Source organism: Takifugu flavidus, chromosome 5, assembly GCF_003711565.1.
Source record: "Takifugu flavidus isolate HTHZ2018 chromosome 5, ASM371156v2, whole genome shotgun sequence".
Lineage (NCBI taxonomy): Eukaryota > Metazoa > Chordata > Actinopteri > Tetraodontiformes > Tetraodontidae > Takifugu > Takifugu flavidus.
The window spans coordinates 12308572-12324705 of NC_079524.1; the positions used below are offsets into that span (position 1 = coordinate 12308572).

Consider the following 16134-nt stretch of genomic DNA (forward strand, 5'->3'; position numbering starts at 1 on the left):
TGGTAGAAAAGCGTATGTTTGGGTCAAGCTGCAACACTTTAACCTGCAGGATCAGACAGAAACAGGTGAGAGGTGAGGATATATCACAGCACCATAATCACCATAATCTGATAGCAACACTGTTGTTGTACTAGTCTATAGTTCAGTTATGGAGCTTTTTAGATTATTATTATTATGTTGTTGTTGTTTAAGCTAAAGCGGGCAACACAATGTTTTTTATGAATAAACTGTGTCATTGACCCTCAGTGCCAGTAGCAAAAATAATTTCCAGAACATGAGTGTGAAAGTTTTTGCTCTTTGTTTTGTTACTTTTCCTTCAACTAGTCTGACTTTGGTCATGAGCCTGTTGATGAGGGGGCTTTGTGACATCTCCAAAATAATTGGGAACAAGTTTCAGCACAAGATGGTGAAATTGGAAGCCTTCCACCCACATCACCCCCACACACACGTACGCACACGTGCTCATGATCACTTTTACAATGAAAGAGGAGAAACGCTGTCTTGGTCACATGATTGTGGCACTTGCTACTTAAATCTCTGCTCTCCAAACGAGCAGACAGGGAAAAGGAGCCCATGGGGTGAAACGACAACTTACGTACGTTACATTACTAGCCATCGATATTTTTACATTAAAGAATTAAATATGTGTACATACAAATCAACCCTTGAGAGTGGAATTCATTCAAATGTACCAGTATAAAGTTGTTAAGGCGTTCTGAATGCGTTATCACAATCTCCAGAGATAAATAAGAAATACACCATTTTGAAAACATAATCTGATGTTTCAATCAAAATCAATCTTGCAGTAACTCCATCACGGTCAGCTTTTAGTACATATCTTCTTATGTCACATCGCGTCATATTTATCTTTCAACAGTTTCTCTGCTGCCCTCTGCTGCCAAAGCTGTATTTATTTCATTGACCACTTCTACCGTACGATTATCGGAAAAAATTATGAGAAAGACAATTATTACACTTGTATTTGCTGAAATATTTATCTTGCATGTACAACCAACAGCAGCTACATTTCTTTCCAGTAACCATCAATCACTCGAAATCACCTGCAGTTCCCCACTTTGGCATTAAATAGTACTTAAGATATATAATTCAGCCGTCGTGACATATTTTGCCGTGAAAATTAACTAGAACGTCATCCAAGGCTTGAGACTATTTAAACACAAACAATGGATGTACTACTAGAAACATCAGAGACGGTCACGATAGCCACGTCAGCATTAGTGGGACATACCACCATGATTTATTTTATGAAATTACAAATTAGTGGGTAAACTAGTTCATAAAAGCAATCCTCTGTGATGGACTTTCAAACATATTTGATTAGTTTTGTTGTGTCATTTTTTCAGAACTACAGAAAACGTCACTTGTTTGTAGGCTGCAGTTAAAACTGTCGCCACACAACGTCGCTGTTTCACTCCTTTTACCACAACTACTGAAAGTGGCGGCGAGTCAAGTCCGTTTGTACTGTGAAAGCGGAAGTCATGCAATTACGGTTTTAAAAAATAAAATCAGCAAGCAGGCGAATAACGAAGAATGAACTGCACGAAATACATTTTAACAAAACTAAAATTAATCTTTTCATTGACTTCAATTTGAATAAATAACAGCGCATGGAATAGAAACAAATTGATAACAATTGTAGGAGTAACACTAAAAAACAGGCACATTGACGAAAAATAGAGGTTTAAAAGTAGGTGATTGAGCTTAAAAAAAAATCTGAATACACAGTAAAATACACTAACGATACTTTGAGTCATCGCGGTGGGGGTGGTGATATTATTTTGAAATCTATACCCGGAAACTCAAGTGCAACGCTAACTTGACCATTTTGAACGAAAGTACTGTCGGTACCAGAAGCAAGAAGACGTGAAGCGTCTTTTTCTGACATTTTTGTTAGCTGCGCAGCTGTTGCCGAACCCGAAACTACCCACTATGTCTTCAGGTATGACTGTAACTGTTATTAAACCGCGACCGTGAGACAATCGCCGCGTTTATGCGTGTTGTTAACCCAAACGACCGGATTTATTTCCAGATTTCTGCGCTGAATCATCTGTGAAGAACCGCAGAAGAACCCATGAAAACACGAAGTGATCCAACAACAACAGAGGGACATTTCACTTAGATTCAGCGGACCGTTTGTTCCGTCTTTTGGGTTTCATTAGCTTAAGTTGCGAGAATAAAAAAGGGCCCAACAATGGCTTTCTTTGTGAAAAAGAAGAAATTCAAGTTTCAGACCCATCTCACCCTGGAGGAGCTGACCGCAGTGCCTTTTGTCAACGGGGTTTTGTTCTGCAAGCTGCGGCTTCTGGAAGGAGATTTTGTCGCTACTTCTTCCAGGTGAACAACACAATCCACACGGAAACACCTTCAAACTTTTTTTTACACGCATAACACGTTTTTAAAATGCCTCTAAAGTTCTGTTTGTGCTGTTTTCCATCGAGGCCATCTGCGTTTATGGTGGATTTTTGGACTTATTGAGCAGGTTAATTGGCTTTGTCCACTCCTGTGATGTAGCTATTAAGATTTCACATGACCATATAAACATTTATGGTGTTTTTATGTTAAATACGGTCATGTTGAAGTGGCATTATAAGATTTAGCACACCTTAGGCATTGGGTCTGGATGTAATTTCCCTCTTTGCTTTCATGATGTCCAACCCGAACACACATCTTGCTGTTGCATCTGTACAAAAACTAAAAGTCACTATCCTGCAGTTGTGAGTTTAAAGCCGATATGCCCCTGACACAGCTCAGTAATGAAACGCTGGTATCCTCAGAGTCAAGTTAAGTGCAGGGTGTTGCCGTTTAAAGTGGCCTCTGTGTGTATCTGCCCTGGCACCTCCACTCCACAGACAGACTAAACACAACAGAATCTTTCAAACCAGCTCACACGGCTCAAATTATCCCTTCTCTAGAATAACCCTTCATTCCAGAGCCAGGCTGCTCCCTTGGCTGACGTTGCCAGCTCGGTCTTTAATATCATAAGCCACCATCAGGTACTTGTTCCTTCCCTTGTCTTAATGCCACGAGATGAGACAGTCCAGCCTCGAATAAATCCAGGTTTATACCCTCCGAACCACGACAGCCCGTTTACTCCAGAGAACATCCAGCTGAATATTTGCCAATTTGGGGCTGGATAAGAAGACAAACACACACAAAGATCGCAGACCACTTGTGCCATATTTCACCCTCATTTAAGTGTCGGACAGGGAATATCGATGCTGCTGGTGCTGCACCGGTGGCTTCTTTCCGGCCCAAGTGTGCCCAAATTAGCTGTTTTGTAGAAGATGCTTCACATTCAGAGATGGCCGCAGGCGTCTGTGACTCAACCTTTTAATCTGCCTCCTCTTGTCCCTGTTTACTTGAGTTCAGACGGGCGTTTCAATGGCCGAACCACCCAAGCCGACCGAGGTTGTCACGTAGCATCGTCTGAATTGTGCACTGTTGGATATAAACAGGCTGATGGTCTCAGAGGATGGTCTCTGCTTTCTTACCTTTCATCAGAAGCGGGACCAGAGTGGGAGTTTGATAAACACTCCAGTGAACTGCAGATAATCTCTGGTCTTGGTGTGTTTACTCCAAAAGATTAAACTTTTCATTACTTTGGTGAATAAAAACCCTGGATTGAAGGGGCGACGCAGTTTAGTCATAAAGTTAACAGTCTAATTAAACATGAAAATGTCTTATTACATTCTTTATCACATTGTGCTGCCTGGTTCAAAACTGCCTGAAATGTTTATTTGTCAACCTCAGCTTGTCTGTGAAGACATAGCGAGCTGGACGGTGTCCCTCTCAGTTCCTGTTTTTGGCCGAGGGCTGATGTCTGAGGTCTAAGGTCAATCTCCTCTCTGGAGCTTACATAACAGCCAGAGTTCATCCCTCTTCGCCATCTCAGCTATCATCTCTGTGACCGAAAACAAGGCCCTCTCAGAGGAGGAGGAGGCGATGGCGCTGGGAGCGTCCCTCTGCGGTGGACACGGATTACAATTATATCACAGATCTGACAGGCCCGTTCTTTGTACGGACTCGGCCTGGACCTCGCTGTACTGCGGGTCAAGAACAGTGGTGGGATTAACAGCAGGGTTGCCCATCACCCTCCACTTTGCCCCCCCTCCAGGGTCACATGAGTGCGAGTGTCCACCGCTGACTGATACTGGACATCAAGACAGTTTTAGCTTTGGCTGTCAGGAGCCGTTCTGCCACTTTTTGGCAGTAATCCACTTTCTTCTATTTCATGAACATTTGGGTTCCTGGCGTCTGCTGGGTCAGTGTTAGCAGCTGCTAGCGCAGCTTTGATTTGTCTCAAGTCCTGGCGGCCACACGAATAGCTGGGACGCTATGTGAAATCTGCATAGCGCTATTTAATAATAATTTAATAATAAAGAGAGGCAACTATTTAAATACATGTACTTTTTTCCCACCTAATGGCAGGAATTTACACCCTTCGAAGGCCCTCTTTAACGATAAGCTGCTGTGTTGTTTGCCATGACGTAACCTTCGAAAGCAACTGATGTCTCGGTGGACAGAGGCCTTTTGTGTCTTTCAAATCAGTTTAAGGCAGCGGCGCTAAAAATACAAGACAGTGCTGTACATTTATAACATTTGGCGATAGCAAATGGGGGGGAGCCAGAAGCAAACTAGGAGTTACGTAACGCCCCCCGTGATTGTTCCAGTTTTCAGATCTTCGGGGAGTTTAGCGCAGAAACCCGAGCAGATGGTTCCAGGAGATTATTTCAGTTAAAAGGGTTAAAGGCTGCTTTAATAAAGAAATTTACTCCCTGCTCCCTTTTTGCTCTTTGTTGCAGTTTGTGCAAAGAAACCTTCAAACAAATGTTGTTTTTTGGTCTTTAAGTGTTGGTCCTGGTCCTTCCTGGAGGATGAGCAGCGTTATAAAACATATGGTTTCCATTCTGATTTGGCAGGAGAACATCAGTGTTGCATCAACCAAGATTTTATTTGCAGTGTTCTGTTTTTCAAGTTGCAAGGCAGATATTTAAACTGCACGTCAACTAAACAGTACCCCGTTGGTCTGACACCGGCCGGGACGGGATCACATCTGATAGCAACGTGCCAGCAGTGGAAATAAGAGGGAAGGAGATAGGGGAGGGTCAAAGGTCAAGAAACATGTGTCGGCTCGAACAACTAGAGGCTAAACACACCTGATAAGAAGGTGTGGATAAAGAAGTTGATGCTGGTTTTTGGCAGGAAGGAATCTTAAGTGGAACGTGGAGGATTTGAGAGGCTGCTGTAAATATTTCTGATAGGGGAACACGTTCAGAACGGGTTGATTTCCTGTTCAGATGCAGGATGTGCTTTAGCAAGAGGGTTCTGAACTTTCATGGCTTCAACACGACCCATTCACAGTTTGGTTTGGTCATTGTTTCTGAAAACCCTGCTGATTATCAGCTTTCACCTCCACATTTGTGCCATTTAAAATGAGCTGGACTTCCTAATGTTTGTCTGGTGGATCCAGGTCTGATTTTTGGAGGAGCAAAGCTGAAGTGTTGCTGTGGAGGTCCTTCCACGTGGTTCTTTTCAAAGGCTAATGGCATGATGCTAACTTGTATGCTAGATGCTGCATCGAGTCAATGTTTACAACATGAATTCAGTTGTAAACGTCGGGGCTAGTTGGAGGATTCCGACAGTGAGTCTGGGGCTCAGCTTCAGCGTGGACTTCACGGTCGTGGTTTTGTTTCTTGGGTGGAGTTGGCAGAGCTTCCCGACCAGCAGAGCTTCCCGACCAGCAAAGCTTCCCGACCGGTTTGAATCTCGCAACTTTGTGATTCATCTTGTTCTCAGTCGTGTTTCATAACAGTGGAAAGATGATGGATGCAGTTGCACGTAGCAAGAATCTGTTACAGTATTTTTATAGCAGATCCACGATGGGCCCTTCAGCCCTCACATGCCTGTCGTTCCGCACATACCAGAGTGAGTGTTGGCTCACATACACGTCCAGTTGGAACACTTGAAAAAATCAGAGCTTTCTTAAATCATTTTTCCTTTGATGATACAACAATTTAGGGGAAATTAAGGGGAACAAAACAGCTACCTGATGATCGGAACAGAGAGGAAGCCACTGCAGGAAGAACCTTTGTCTATAGGATTAATCAGCCACATGTACCTGCGGTGGCTTTTCGGGAACCAACGTGTCACATTTTCCACCGTGTTGCAGAAGCTTTCGGTCGCAACCGAGGCCGTGTGAGGGATGGGAAGAGAAAAGGAAGGAAAAAGAAGACAGAAGAGCGTGTGGGCAGCGTTAGAAACTGATGAGGACTAGCGGCTCCCTAACAGCTGCTTCCTGTTTTCCTCTCACTTTCCCAGCACTTAGTGTTTTGGTGGGACCGATGGGGAAGGTGCGTTTGTGTGCGCGGGGTGTTTGGGACACTGTTCCTCTGGTATCTGGCCATGTATTCGAGACATTTCCTTCATCCTGGTGAATTGGTGTGAAACTCTTGTCCACCGAAGGTTTATCTAGACTAAATCACACAGCAACGCCACACCCACAGCATGTGCCCTTGGTACTGAGCACTGTGACCAATGAAAACAGGTTAACCGAACATAATTTATCAAATAATTTGATTATTCCCATTTCAAAGGCAGCATTATAATCATCGTGCGCTCTGTTTTGTCCCTGATGACGTCACTTTGACATCATCCCTACTGTTTTGTCAGATGACACCAGCCGGTGTCACGAGTCCCTCCAGCACTACGAACCTTCTCAGCATCAACCCCGTTGGACGCTAACGACCTTGACTGTTGCTGGTCCGTCCTTACGTCACCGCCCCCCCTGCAGGATCTGTCTGCTTCCTCAGCACTCTGTTCTCAGGACTGTTTATCTGAGCCCTCCATGCGACCCGACCCGGTCCGGCCGATGTTTGTGTTTCTGCTGTGTCCTGGGGCCCCAGAAGCTGTGCAGCCAGGATGGGAGATAAGGATCCCATACTGCTGCATCGCTGACACATGGAGTCATCACACGCTGACTTTTGTTGGGTGGGCCATTTAAAGTCAGGCCTTGGTGTTTACGTTCAATGCTAATATGGCCATCGTGACAGCTCAGACATGTTGGCTTGTTGCTTAATTTTAGTTGCTCTTTCAGTCGCATCCAGACTCAAAATGTTCTCCGCTGGAGATTTTTGGCAGCAGGAAAAAAGCCATAACAAACTCAAGCTCATTATGTCGGGTTTGTGGGCAGCACGTACGCTTGATTGGCAGACGTGAGCTTCTGCTGTGGTTCTGCCAAATTGCGCCATGGCTTCAATCTGTATGCATATGCAAATCATAAACACTTTCAAATATAGTGGCGCAAGAGCCAATAAAAACACAGGAATATTGAAAATGTTTGCAAAAACATCCACGGTCAAACTTTAAAATGCAAAGAATTTCAAAGCCAAGTCTTTGATAAAGTGGGAATCTCTTACTGCAAGTCACTCCAGCCTAAAAGTAACATGCCCTCAGCAACACGTGACACTTCGCCCGACGGCCCGGACCCCACCTGGTCTGAGCTAATCGTGCAGCGCTGCTCTGACATTCAGGCTGATTTAATCAAGTCTCTGAGATTTGATCACGCCCCAAGATTTATAGATCACTAAATAACCTTTGAGGGGTGCACTCCAGTAATAACATTTGGAATTACGTCACCCATGCGGTGCTTCAGCTAGGTATGTCCTTGCAGGTTTTCAGGCATTTATTTTTCATTGAATCCCAGCTCTGACCTCCTAATCTCATCTGGATGTTATAAATTTGCAGGGTTTATGTTCCAGTTATTGTTGGCTCGTGCTGCCTTTGACTCTGTCTCCATTCTCTAATTTTGCGTGTAGTTGTTGATGATTTAGGAATTTGAGCCCATTTGACTTTCACCTTTGCTGAATGTTGGTAAATGTGTGACTCTTGTTGCTGTTGGGGGAGGGGTGGTCTACAGACCTGTCTGTGTGTTTTTTGGTTTGGCTCCAGATGCTGATCCCAAAGCTCATATTTGGTGCTCTCGTTAGCATGAATGCTAAAAGTAACGACTGTGAGTTGAGTTTCAATGATGTCGGCGTTGTTAGTCTCACTTTTTCCTGCTCGGCATCTTCAGGAATGACGTGTGTAGGAAACATGAGGCCGGCTCTATTTTCAGCTGTTGGAAATTATGTTTGATTGACTCAGTTTGTGTTTTAAAACACTAATTTGATCCAAATGCAGACCAAAAATCAAAAGGACTGTCTGCAGCGGATCAGGCATGCACAGTGCGTTTTGTTTTTTTTTTACACGTGTGGTTTCTCCTTGAGTCTTCTGTTTATGCCATTCTTCTTTTTTTTCCAGCTGCAGCGAGAGCAGCTCCCGCCGGTCATCCGTCACTGTAGTTTGCATCCACCGAGAATCTGCTGCTAGGGTGTATTCACCACCTTCCCTTTGAGCAGTTCTGGGTCAATCCAGTATTTTTGTGAAGTCTGCATGCATAAAATCCTCCTATATATGCTATTTTTGGGGGGGACTAGTTTCTTTGCACTGGATTAAATTCTCCCGGCTGAGAAGGAAGTTTGACTCCTCCTGAAATAAAACGTGTCAGGATATAAAGAGAGGTTAGGAGATGAAAAGGCTGCAGGTAAGGTTAACACCAGAACACAGAGGGCTTATAAAAATGTCACCAGCAAAGCCAGAGCGTGTGTGTGTGTGTGTGTGTGTGTGTGTGTCTGCTCCTCCTCCGAGCTGCTGGCAGACCGTCGGTGGATTTGAGGAGTGTGAGGTTTCCATGGAGGCTGAACAAAGCCATCTGGAGTGAGGAATGCAGTTTCAGAACTCTCCTTGTAACACAGCAGAGCAGCAATAGCGTGGGGGTCTGATAAGAGCTCTCTTGTGTGTGCCTGTTTGTGTGTGGGGGGGCTTTTTTGGAAACCTCACTACAGAGATCAGTGGCTGACAGAAAATCCTTCATGTCCAGACTCGATACATTGTATTAAAATGTTTTTTTGTTTTCTTAAAATATGTACTACTGCCTTGATTTGCCTTGATATCAGAACATTCAAATTCCCAATTACGGCCCGTGTGGCTTTGTCCATGTATTAAGGACTGGACCAGCGACAGGAAACTGTTATTACTTGTCTGTAAAACCCAATTTGGATGAAAGACTTGATTCTCTGTGTGTAATGGCTGAAATCACACCGGACCGTGTTGGGAATGAGATGAAGGGGGGAGGGGAAGTGTGAGCAGCAGCTGCTGAGCTTTAGTGTTTTACATGTGTTGTTTGCACCTTCTGTCCCATACGATAACTCAGAGCAGCAGCACGCAAGCGTGAGTTTGGGAGGACGCGCGGTTAATTGCTCTACAGCCTGATGCTTCGGTCATTGCCCTCGTTGACGTTCTTGTTACAATCGTTCCCCTTACATTCCGCCTCCATCACAGTCTTCCTGGTAAACGTTTAAACAGGAATGTTGTCCTCACAGGTCTACATTGTCACACTCGTCGGGGTGTTTGTTTTATGTTTTCTGTGGAATTTCTTAATGTCATATTAGTTTGCAAAAACAAACATCTATTTGTCTGAGCGGAGGGATACCTGACTGTTTCCCACTGGCACTTCTCACGAGGCCACCGGTGTTTTCACAGACATCTATTGACCATTGTTTGCTGTTTGCTTAACAGCTTGTCTGTCCATAAAGAAGAGGGGAAACAGGGTTTTTCCCACTTCTGTGATATCCCTCTGTTAACCCCGAGCCCACTGTTCTTGCAGCCATCCACAAAAAAGGGAACCTGGGATGTCACAGGTCTCGTCAAGCCGAGCACATATTAAATATTAACATTTATGGAGGTCACAAGCAAACACATGAAATGACAAAACTGATTTAATGCACATGGGTGGAATGCATTTCCACACAAGTAGTTGCCTTTTGGGCTTCTGTTCCATTTTAATAGTGAGCGCATCTGCGGTAAAATTAATTTAATCTCGCATGATTAAAACCTCCCTTAATAGAATATAATTTATTTGTTTTTGCTACATACCCAATTTTTCCTTCGTCTTGCTCCTCAGAATATGTTGTTCTGACCCACTGCTCAGCAGCTTTAACTCAACATGCTCTTATAAATCTGACCCTCAGTGGTCACAAGGCTGTGAGAAATGGATGATATAACCAGTCAAAGGACAGTCTAAGAATAGCTGGTGGAAAATAAATTTTTTACATTTTATTAATCAGAATCTCTGGAAAGAACAGTCATTTTCAGCCATTTTGAAATAAACCACTGAGATTTATGCTTCTTGTGTTTTGTGTTTTTCTCCTACAGGGAGGAGGTTCAGGAGAACTGTGTTCGCTGGAGAAAGAGGTTTAGTTTTGTGTCTAAAATGAGCGCCAATCCCCACACGGGCGTCCTGGATCCCTCCGTCTGCAGGGTGTCGGTCAGAAAGGTAAAACTCTCCTTCAGTTTAGCTCGTCGGATTCTGATCTACATTCTGGACTTTGACGGACAAATGCAGCCCAGCCTGTTTTATTGTGATGTCCTTGCTCTTTCTTACCCCGCAAAATATCAAATTAACATCAAAATCCCAGAAAGTTAAGTCTGTGCCCTCTAACCGGAGCCGCTGCGCATATGAGCGGTTATAAAACAGCAGGACGGCGCAAGTTCCTGCCTGCCTGAAACTACAAGGAGGAAAAAAAAATGGAATGTTGGGAATCAGTGACAGATTTTCTTCTCTTGTGCAACAAAAGAAGAAAATCTGTCACTATGCGCAGGAGTGAACCATAATTAAAAACAGGTTAAAAGCAGATAAAACTTTACTAATTGGCCGCTTCTTTTACAGAGTCTGATCTTAACTCAGATGTTGAACTGTGAGTTAGTGTGTTTTTGACTTGAATACTTGATATTATATGTTTAAAATAGCTGTATTTACAGCACTAGCATACATAATTCAAGGAAGTGCAGAGACATGTGGTTGAATCCAGCGTTGTGGGCTTGGGCTGTAATTTGGCCTCTGGCTGTAATTGAAAGTCTCTGTAATACTAAGTTAGATTGGTTGGTTCGCAAGATTCATCGCTTTCTTCCTGTTTTCCCTGCAGGAACTCAAAGGAGGAAAAGCTTATTCGAAGGTAAGCGCTTTCAGCTTGCCTGTAAAGGTGAGCTCACCCTCTTCTGTAAACATCAGTCTTTCCCGCACCACCTCGGGGAGTTCGCCACTAGCCATGCGTGACATTCATCTTCCCTAAGCTGGCATTTCCCGCACTATTCCAGCCAAGGCCAGTCCAGGCGTAACCGTAGGGGCTCGTCACATAGAATCACGCCTCAGATCTCATCAAGATAAACTTCAGTTGGTCCCTGCTCGTTGTTGCCTGACAGGAACCATTTCCTCTGTTTTTAGCCGTACTCAATTTAGATTTCCCATAGTTAAATATACCCTGCTTCCCTCCTTAGAAGTTGGCTTCCTTAAATATGCACCTATGAAAACAGAAGCGCCCAGTGAAAGGGAAATCTGAAGAATGGAGACTGGGAACCTTTTGGCTCATAAGAGCTGGTTGCTCTCATTTTAAACAGTTTCCACAGCAGAGGTGTGTCGACCCGTTACAACGTGCTCTGCTGGCGGATTGTTATTTCCCTCCTTTTCAAAAGACAAAGAGATAACGTGTTTATTTATTCAAAGATTCCCATTCCTCACCAGGACTCAAGCTGGATTAATTAGCACCAGTTGATCTTGATGTTTCTCCCGTATTATAAATACATTAGGCTCTAGAAGCAGCAGATCACCTGAAAACATCAGCTTAATAATAGCAGCAAACTTCAATTAAACCTTTCTCATTACTGAATGTCCAATTTCTCGACCTCAGCTGGGCTTCACAGACCTCAACATGGCTGAGTTTGCCGGTTCTGGTTCCACTGTGCGCTGCTGTCTGCTGGAGGGATACGACACCAAGAACACACGGCAGGACAACTCCATACTGAAGGCAAGCACCTGTGGTTGTTCCACCACAAAACCGGAGAAAACACATCTCACTTGCTATTAACTGTATGTTTCTGGAATTCAGGTTAAATGTCAACTCTTGTTAAAATTTGACCTTGTTTAACAAGCCACTGACATCAGATCAGTTTTACTTGGAGATTAAGTTCTGTATCTCTGTGGGTGAACAGTTGAGGAGCACTAGAGCGCCACCAAGAGCCCAAAACCGAAACCCTCCTGGAGAAAGGGCCAAGAAAATCACGAGTAGATTTGTCATCAAATTGCTCTGGAATACTGTTGCCGAACAGAACCACACACCAGTTCAGATTAGTGGGCCCGCCAGCAGTTTGGTCTGTTACAGACGTGTGTGGTGCAGCGATACGAGTGGAAAAAGATCTTCAGTGGGAACAAGAGCCAGTGTATCCCAACAGTGGGAACCTATTTCACTATGTCTGTTTATGAAAGACACGTTGACTTAAGTTTAAAATGATTTATTTATCTTTTTTCCCCCTGTTTTCTGAAGGTGATCATCGGGATGACCCTCCTCTCTGGAGATCCCTGTTTTAAAACGTAAGTGTATAAGCACGTCTCCGCTTCTTCACTTTGTTAACATTTTGTCTGGATTAATTGCGCTGTCTTGTTTGTTACTGCAGTGACCAAGTTTCCCTGAAGTCAATTCATTTAATCTGATCTGAGTGTGCCAAGCTAAACACAACTGAGGCTTTGTGCTCATTTATCTTTTGCCGACTGATAAAAGTGTTATTTTTTTCCCCTTGCAGACCTCCCAGCACAGCAAAATCCATTTCCATCCCTGGCCAGGAACACACCCTACAGCTGGACTGTAAGGGGGAGGGAACAACCGAACCTGGGCCGGCTGGGGGAGTCTCTCTGGGTCGTTCTGCAAAGCCTCGACCCTCGATCATCAACTCAGGTACAGCTGTTTGTACAGATTTGGGTTTTTTTAGAATTTGGTTCCATAATATCCTAAAGTGGATATTTCCTTAAAAGTGTGTCGGTAATCATCAGTGGTTGTACCTTCAGGTCTTCTTGAAGACTCAGAAGCAAACCACCCTGGTCCTGCAGAGGCCTTCCAGTCCGGACACTCCCGCAATTCCAGCTATGCCAGCCAGCAAAGCAAAATTTCAGGTAACCAATGTTCTGAAACTCTTCTGGCCAATAGAGAATAAAATGTAAAGATTTTGCACCACGTCTAAAGTCTGTTCTGACGCCCCCTTGTGGCCATGCTCTCCTGCAGGCTACAGCACCGAGCATTCCTGCTCCTCCAGCCTGTCGGATCTCACACATCGCAGGAACACATCCACAGGAAGCAGCACTTCTGGGGGTCTGGCCTTTAATCCTGACACACCTACAGAGAGTGAGAAGGACGCTGGACGTCCAGAAAGACCCCCCCGACCGCCGAGGCCTGCGCTGCTACTGAACAGGCCCTCCAGGTACGGGGACACGCAGGATTACTTTACTCACATTAAAAAAGTATTAAAGTCTCACCATCATTTTCCTTCTTGGTTTTTTGTCTTCATTTGCCTTTCAGAAGGAAGCAGGACAGCGTGGAGAACCACCCCTCCTGGGTCAACGACACTCGCATGGATGCGGATGATATTGTGGAAAAAATTGTCCAAAGCCAAAACTTTGCTGATATCAACAATACTGAAGGTATATTAGAGAGAACAATCTGGCATCGACTCTCCTGGTAATTTCAAAGGTCGAGACCGTGTTGAGAAGCCAAAATACAAAGCAGTTTAAGGAGTTTGGGGTCAGTTTATTAACGTGATCTCGTCTCTTTTGTGTTTGGGTCTTCCCAGACAGCAACCTGCGTCTTTTTGTCAGCAGAGATGGAACCACAGCGCTCAGTGGCATCAGACTTGGGAACAGGTGAGTGAACTCAAACATCCGTAATCGACATTTTGCCCTTCCTGTTTCACCTCTGCATCTACCCCCCCCCCCACACACACACACACACACACACACACACAAACCAGGTGTGTTTTTGTGTCCGCAGGGTGTCTGCAGGCGGATATGAGCCTGTGGTGATCGAGAGCCATTAGGCAAAGACCAGTAGGTGAGCTGGTCTTGCTAGTTTTCCCCGAAGCCTCAGCTGGTCTCAAGGCACAAGCGGAAAACCACGTCAATTTGCACTTTAGGTGAATTTTCTTTCTGTCTGCTCGTCTGCGCTCCCTTCGGCCACCCTGAGGGCTGAAGCCACTTGCAGTGAAAGCAGATGTTCAGTTTTTTGGATCTTGCACTACAGACGTCCAAAAACACGCGCAGGTCCCCAGTTTAACTGGTTCTCTGTACCAACACTACTGTCAGCAGATGAAAGAAAGAAACTTTAGTTCTTGTTTTAGTTTTTAATCTGGACGGGCCGCTCTCAGCAAGCGCGGTTTTGTTAAGTAGTACTGTGTTTGAAGGTGGAAACAAATGTAACGAACATCGTTTTTCCACCATCAGGGTCAGCAAAAACGATGTTTCTTGCAAAGCGTAAATGGAATAATCATCCATAACTGTCTGACATTAGTATCAGAAAGTCCAGCCCATCAAACCCCCGTCACTGTACAAACACGCAGAACCTGCTTACAATCAAACACGGAACTGGGCCATGGTTGCTGCGAGGAAGCGCTCCAGGTTTAGGTAAACATTTTTGATATTTTGCCTTTAACGTAATCAGTATTGGAGGTTCCAGAGGCTTGGCTGGACTGAAGCCAGCTGATGACGTAAAAGGGAAGCGTGGAGAACAGAAACGCTCGGTCCAGACCCGTAATCAACCTCCACCACATCCGCGTGACCTTTTATGCCTCCACCCATTTCGATCCATCGTATTTTCTGTAACACTGATATCAAATGCCAAAACATGGAAAAAAACTATGCAGTTTACACATTCCTGGTGCATCAGAATTCTACCGATGTTCCAGCTTCCACTGATCCAACACTGAATGTTACCAACATTATAGAACTGCTTCAGTTGAACTGTTGGTCCCTCTCGATCGGGGAGTTGTGTGCCTGTACAGGTTCTCTCCAGTGACTCCGAAGCGCCGACAGAACCCTGACGACAGGCTGCTAATGAGGGCGAGGAGAGAACTATCCCCTTAGTTTTATGGCCTCTTCTGTTTCTTTTGGAGTGGTTTGTGTTGTAACTGTCACTGCTTGTCTACTACTGCGTCACCGCTGCGCCTCCGCCATGGCGGATGAAAACTCTTGAGTGAAAAGAAAATGTCAGGCCAGGCGACACTAACACGCTCTGTGGTACAAACTGTTCCTGGTGGAGCTGAGCAGGGACAACTGCAGGGGCTGCTTGAGCCTGTGTTGCCCCCTGGTGGAGCAATGCCCCCCTGAACGACACCCCTGTTGGTTTGTTTACATCATTATAAAAAGCAACTTAAAAATCACAGAAACTGATAGGAAATGCAACGCTGTGAACCAGCTGGCTGGTAATTTTTTTTTTTTTACATTTTTTTATTTTTACCTTTTTGGAGGGGTATCACATTTAGAATCAAAGCAAAACAAGCCCAGAGTCTTAAAATCTTAATTCCTGTTTGTAAAATGTGGGAAAAAGCTGTCGTTTCAGTCGCAGTTTAAATGCAGGACATTTAAACGTCAGTAATCTGTTATTAAGCTACGTTTTGCATCGCTTAATCATCAAGTTTTACATTATCTCAACTGAGTTTTCCTCATTGAGGCAGGAAATGAATAACATATTAACAAATGATGTAAAAGACAGACTTTTTCCACTCGTTTGCGATCAGAATCTGCTTTTAAGGCTCCTTTTGCGTTCACGTGTTCGTCACACTAAGCTGGTTGACTCCAGCCAGACAGAGACAGAAGCTGATTCTCTCCACACTACTCACTCCATCTTCAATAATCCATCACAAGGGTCTCACTTTTGGGGATGAACCACTGTTGTCTGAATATGGGTTTACGTCACCACAGCCTTTAGTATTCTTAAAGCATTTATTTATATATTTTATGTTCTGTATTCTGTTTTTTTCCCCCAGGAGGTTGGTTTTAAGCTATGCACACAGCCCTCCTCCTTTTCCCTTTTAGTCATTCTAACAAATTATTATATTGTAACAAAGTTAGTATAACCTAAATTTATAGAGAATCAAAGTCGGAACTGTTCTGATGATCATCACATAGTTACTATATTTTTGTTTTTTGACATTTCATTGCAGAAATTTCAATAAAGACCTAATCTAAAAACAGCAGAA

At 44.2% G+C, this 16134-nt stretch overlaps 1 protein-coding gene across 1 annotated transcript; it reads left to right on the forward strand.

The window, feature by feature from the left end:
• Positions 1-1837: 1837 nt before the first annotated feature.
• eeig1a (estrogen-induced osteoclastogenesis regulator 1a) lies at positions 1838-16134 on the forward strand. Its single transcript, XM_057033439.1, has 12 exons — positions 1838-1960; positions 2051-2355; positions 10273-10393; positions 11043-11072; positions 11805-11921; positions 12438-12484; positions 12694-12845; positions 12956-13060; positions 13170-13365; positions 13464-13585; positions 13735-13804; positions 13932-16134. The coding sequence occupies exons 2-12, from the start codon at positions 2213-2215 to the stop codon at positions 13975-13977; spliced, it is 1149 nt and encodes a 382-aa protein (XP_056889419.1). The 5' UTR covers positions 1838-1960; positions 2051-2212; the 3' UTR covers positions 13978-16134.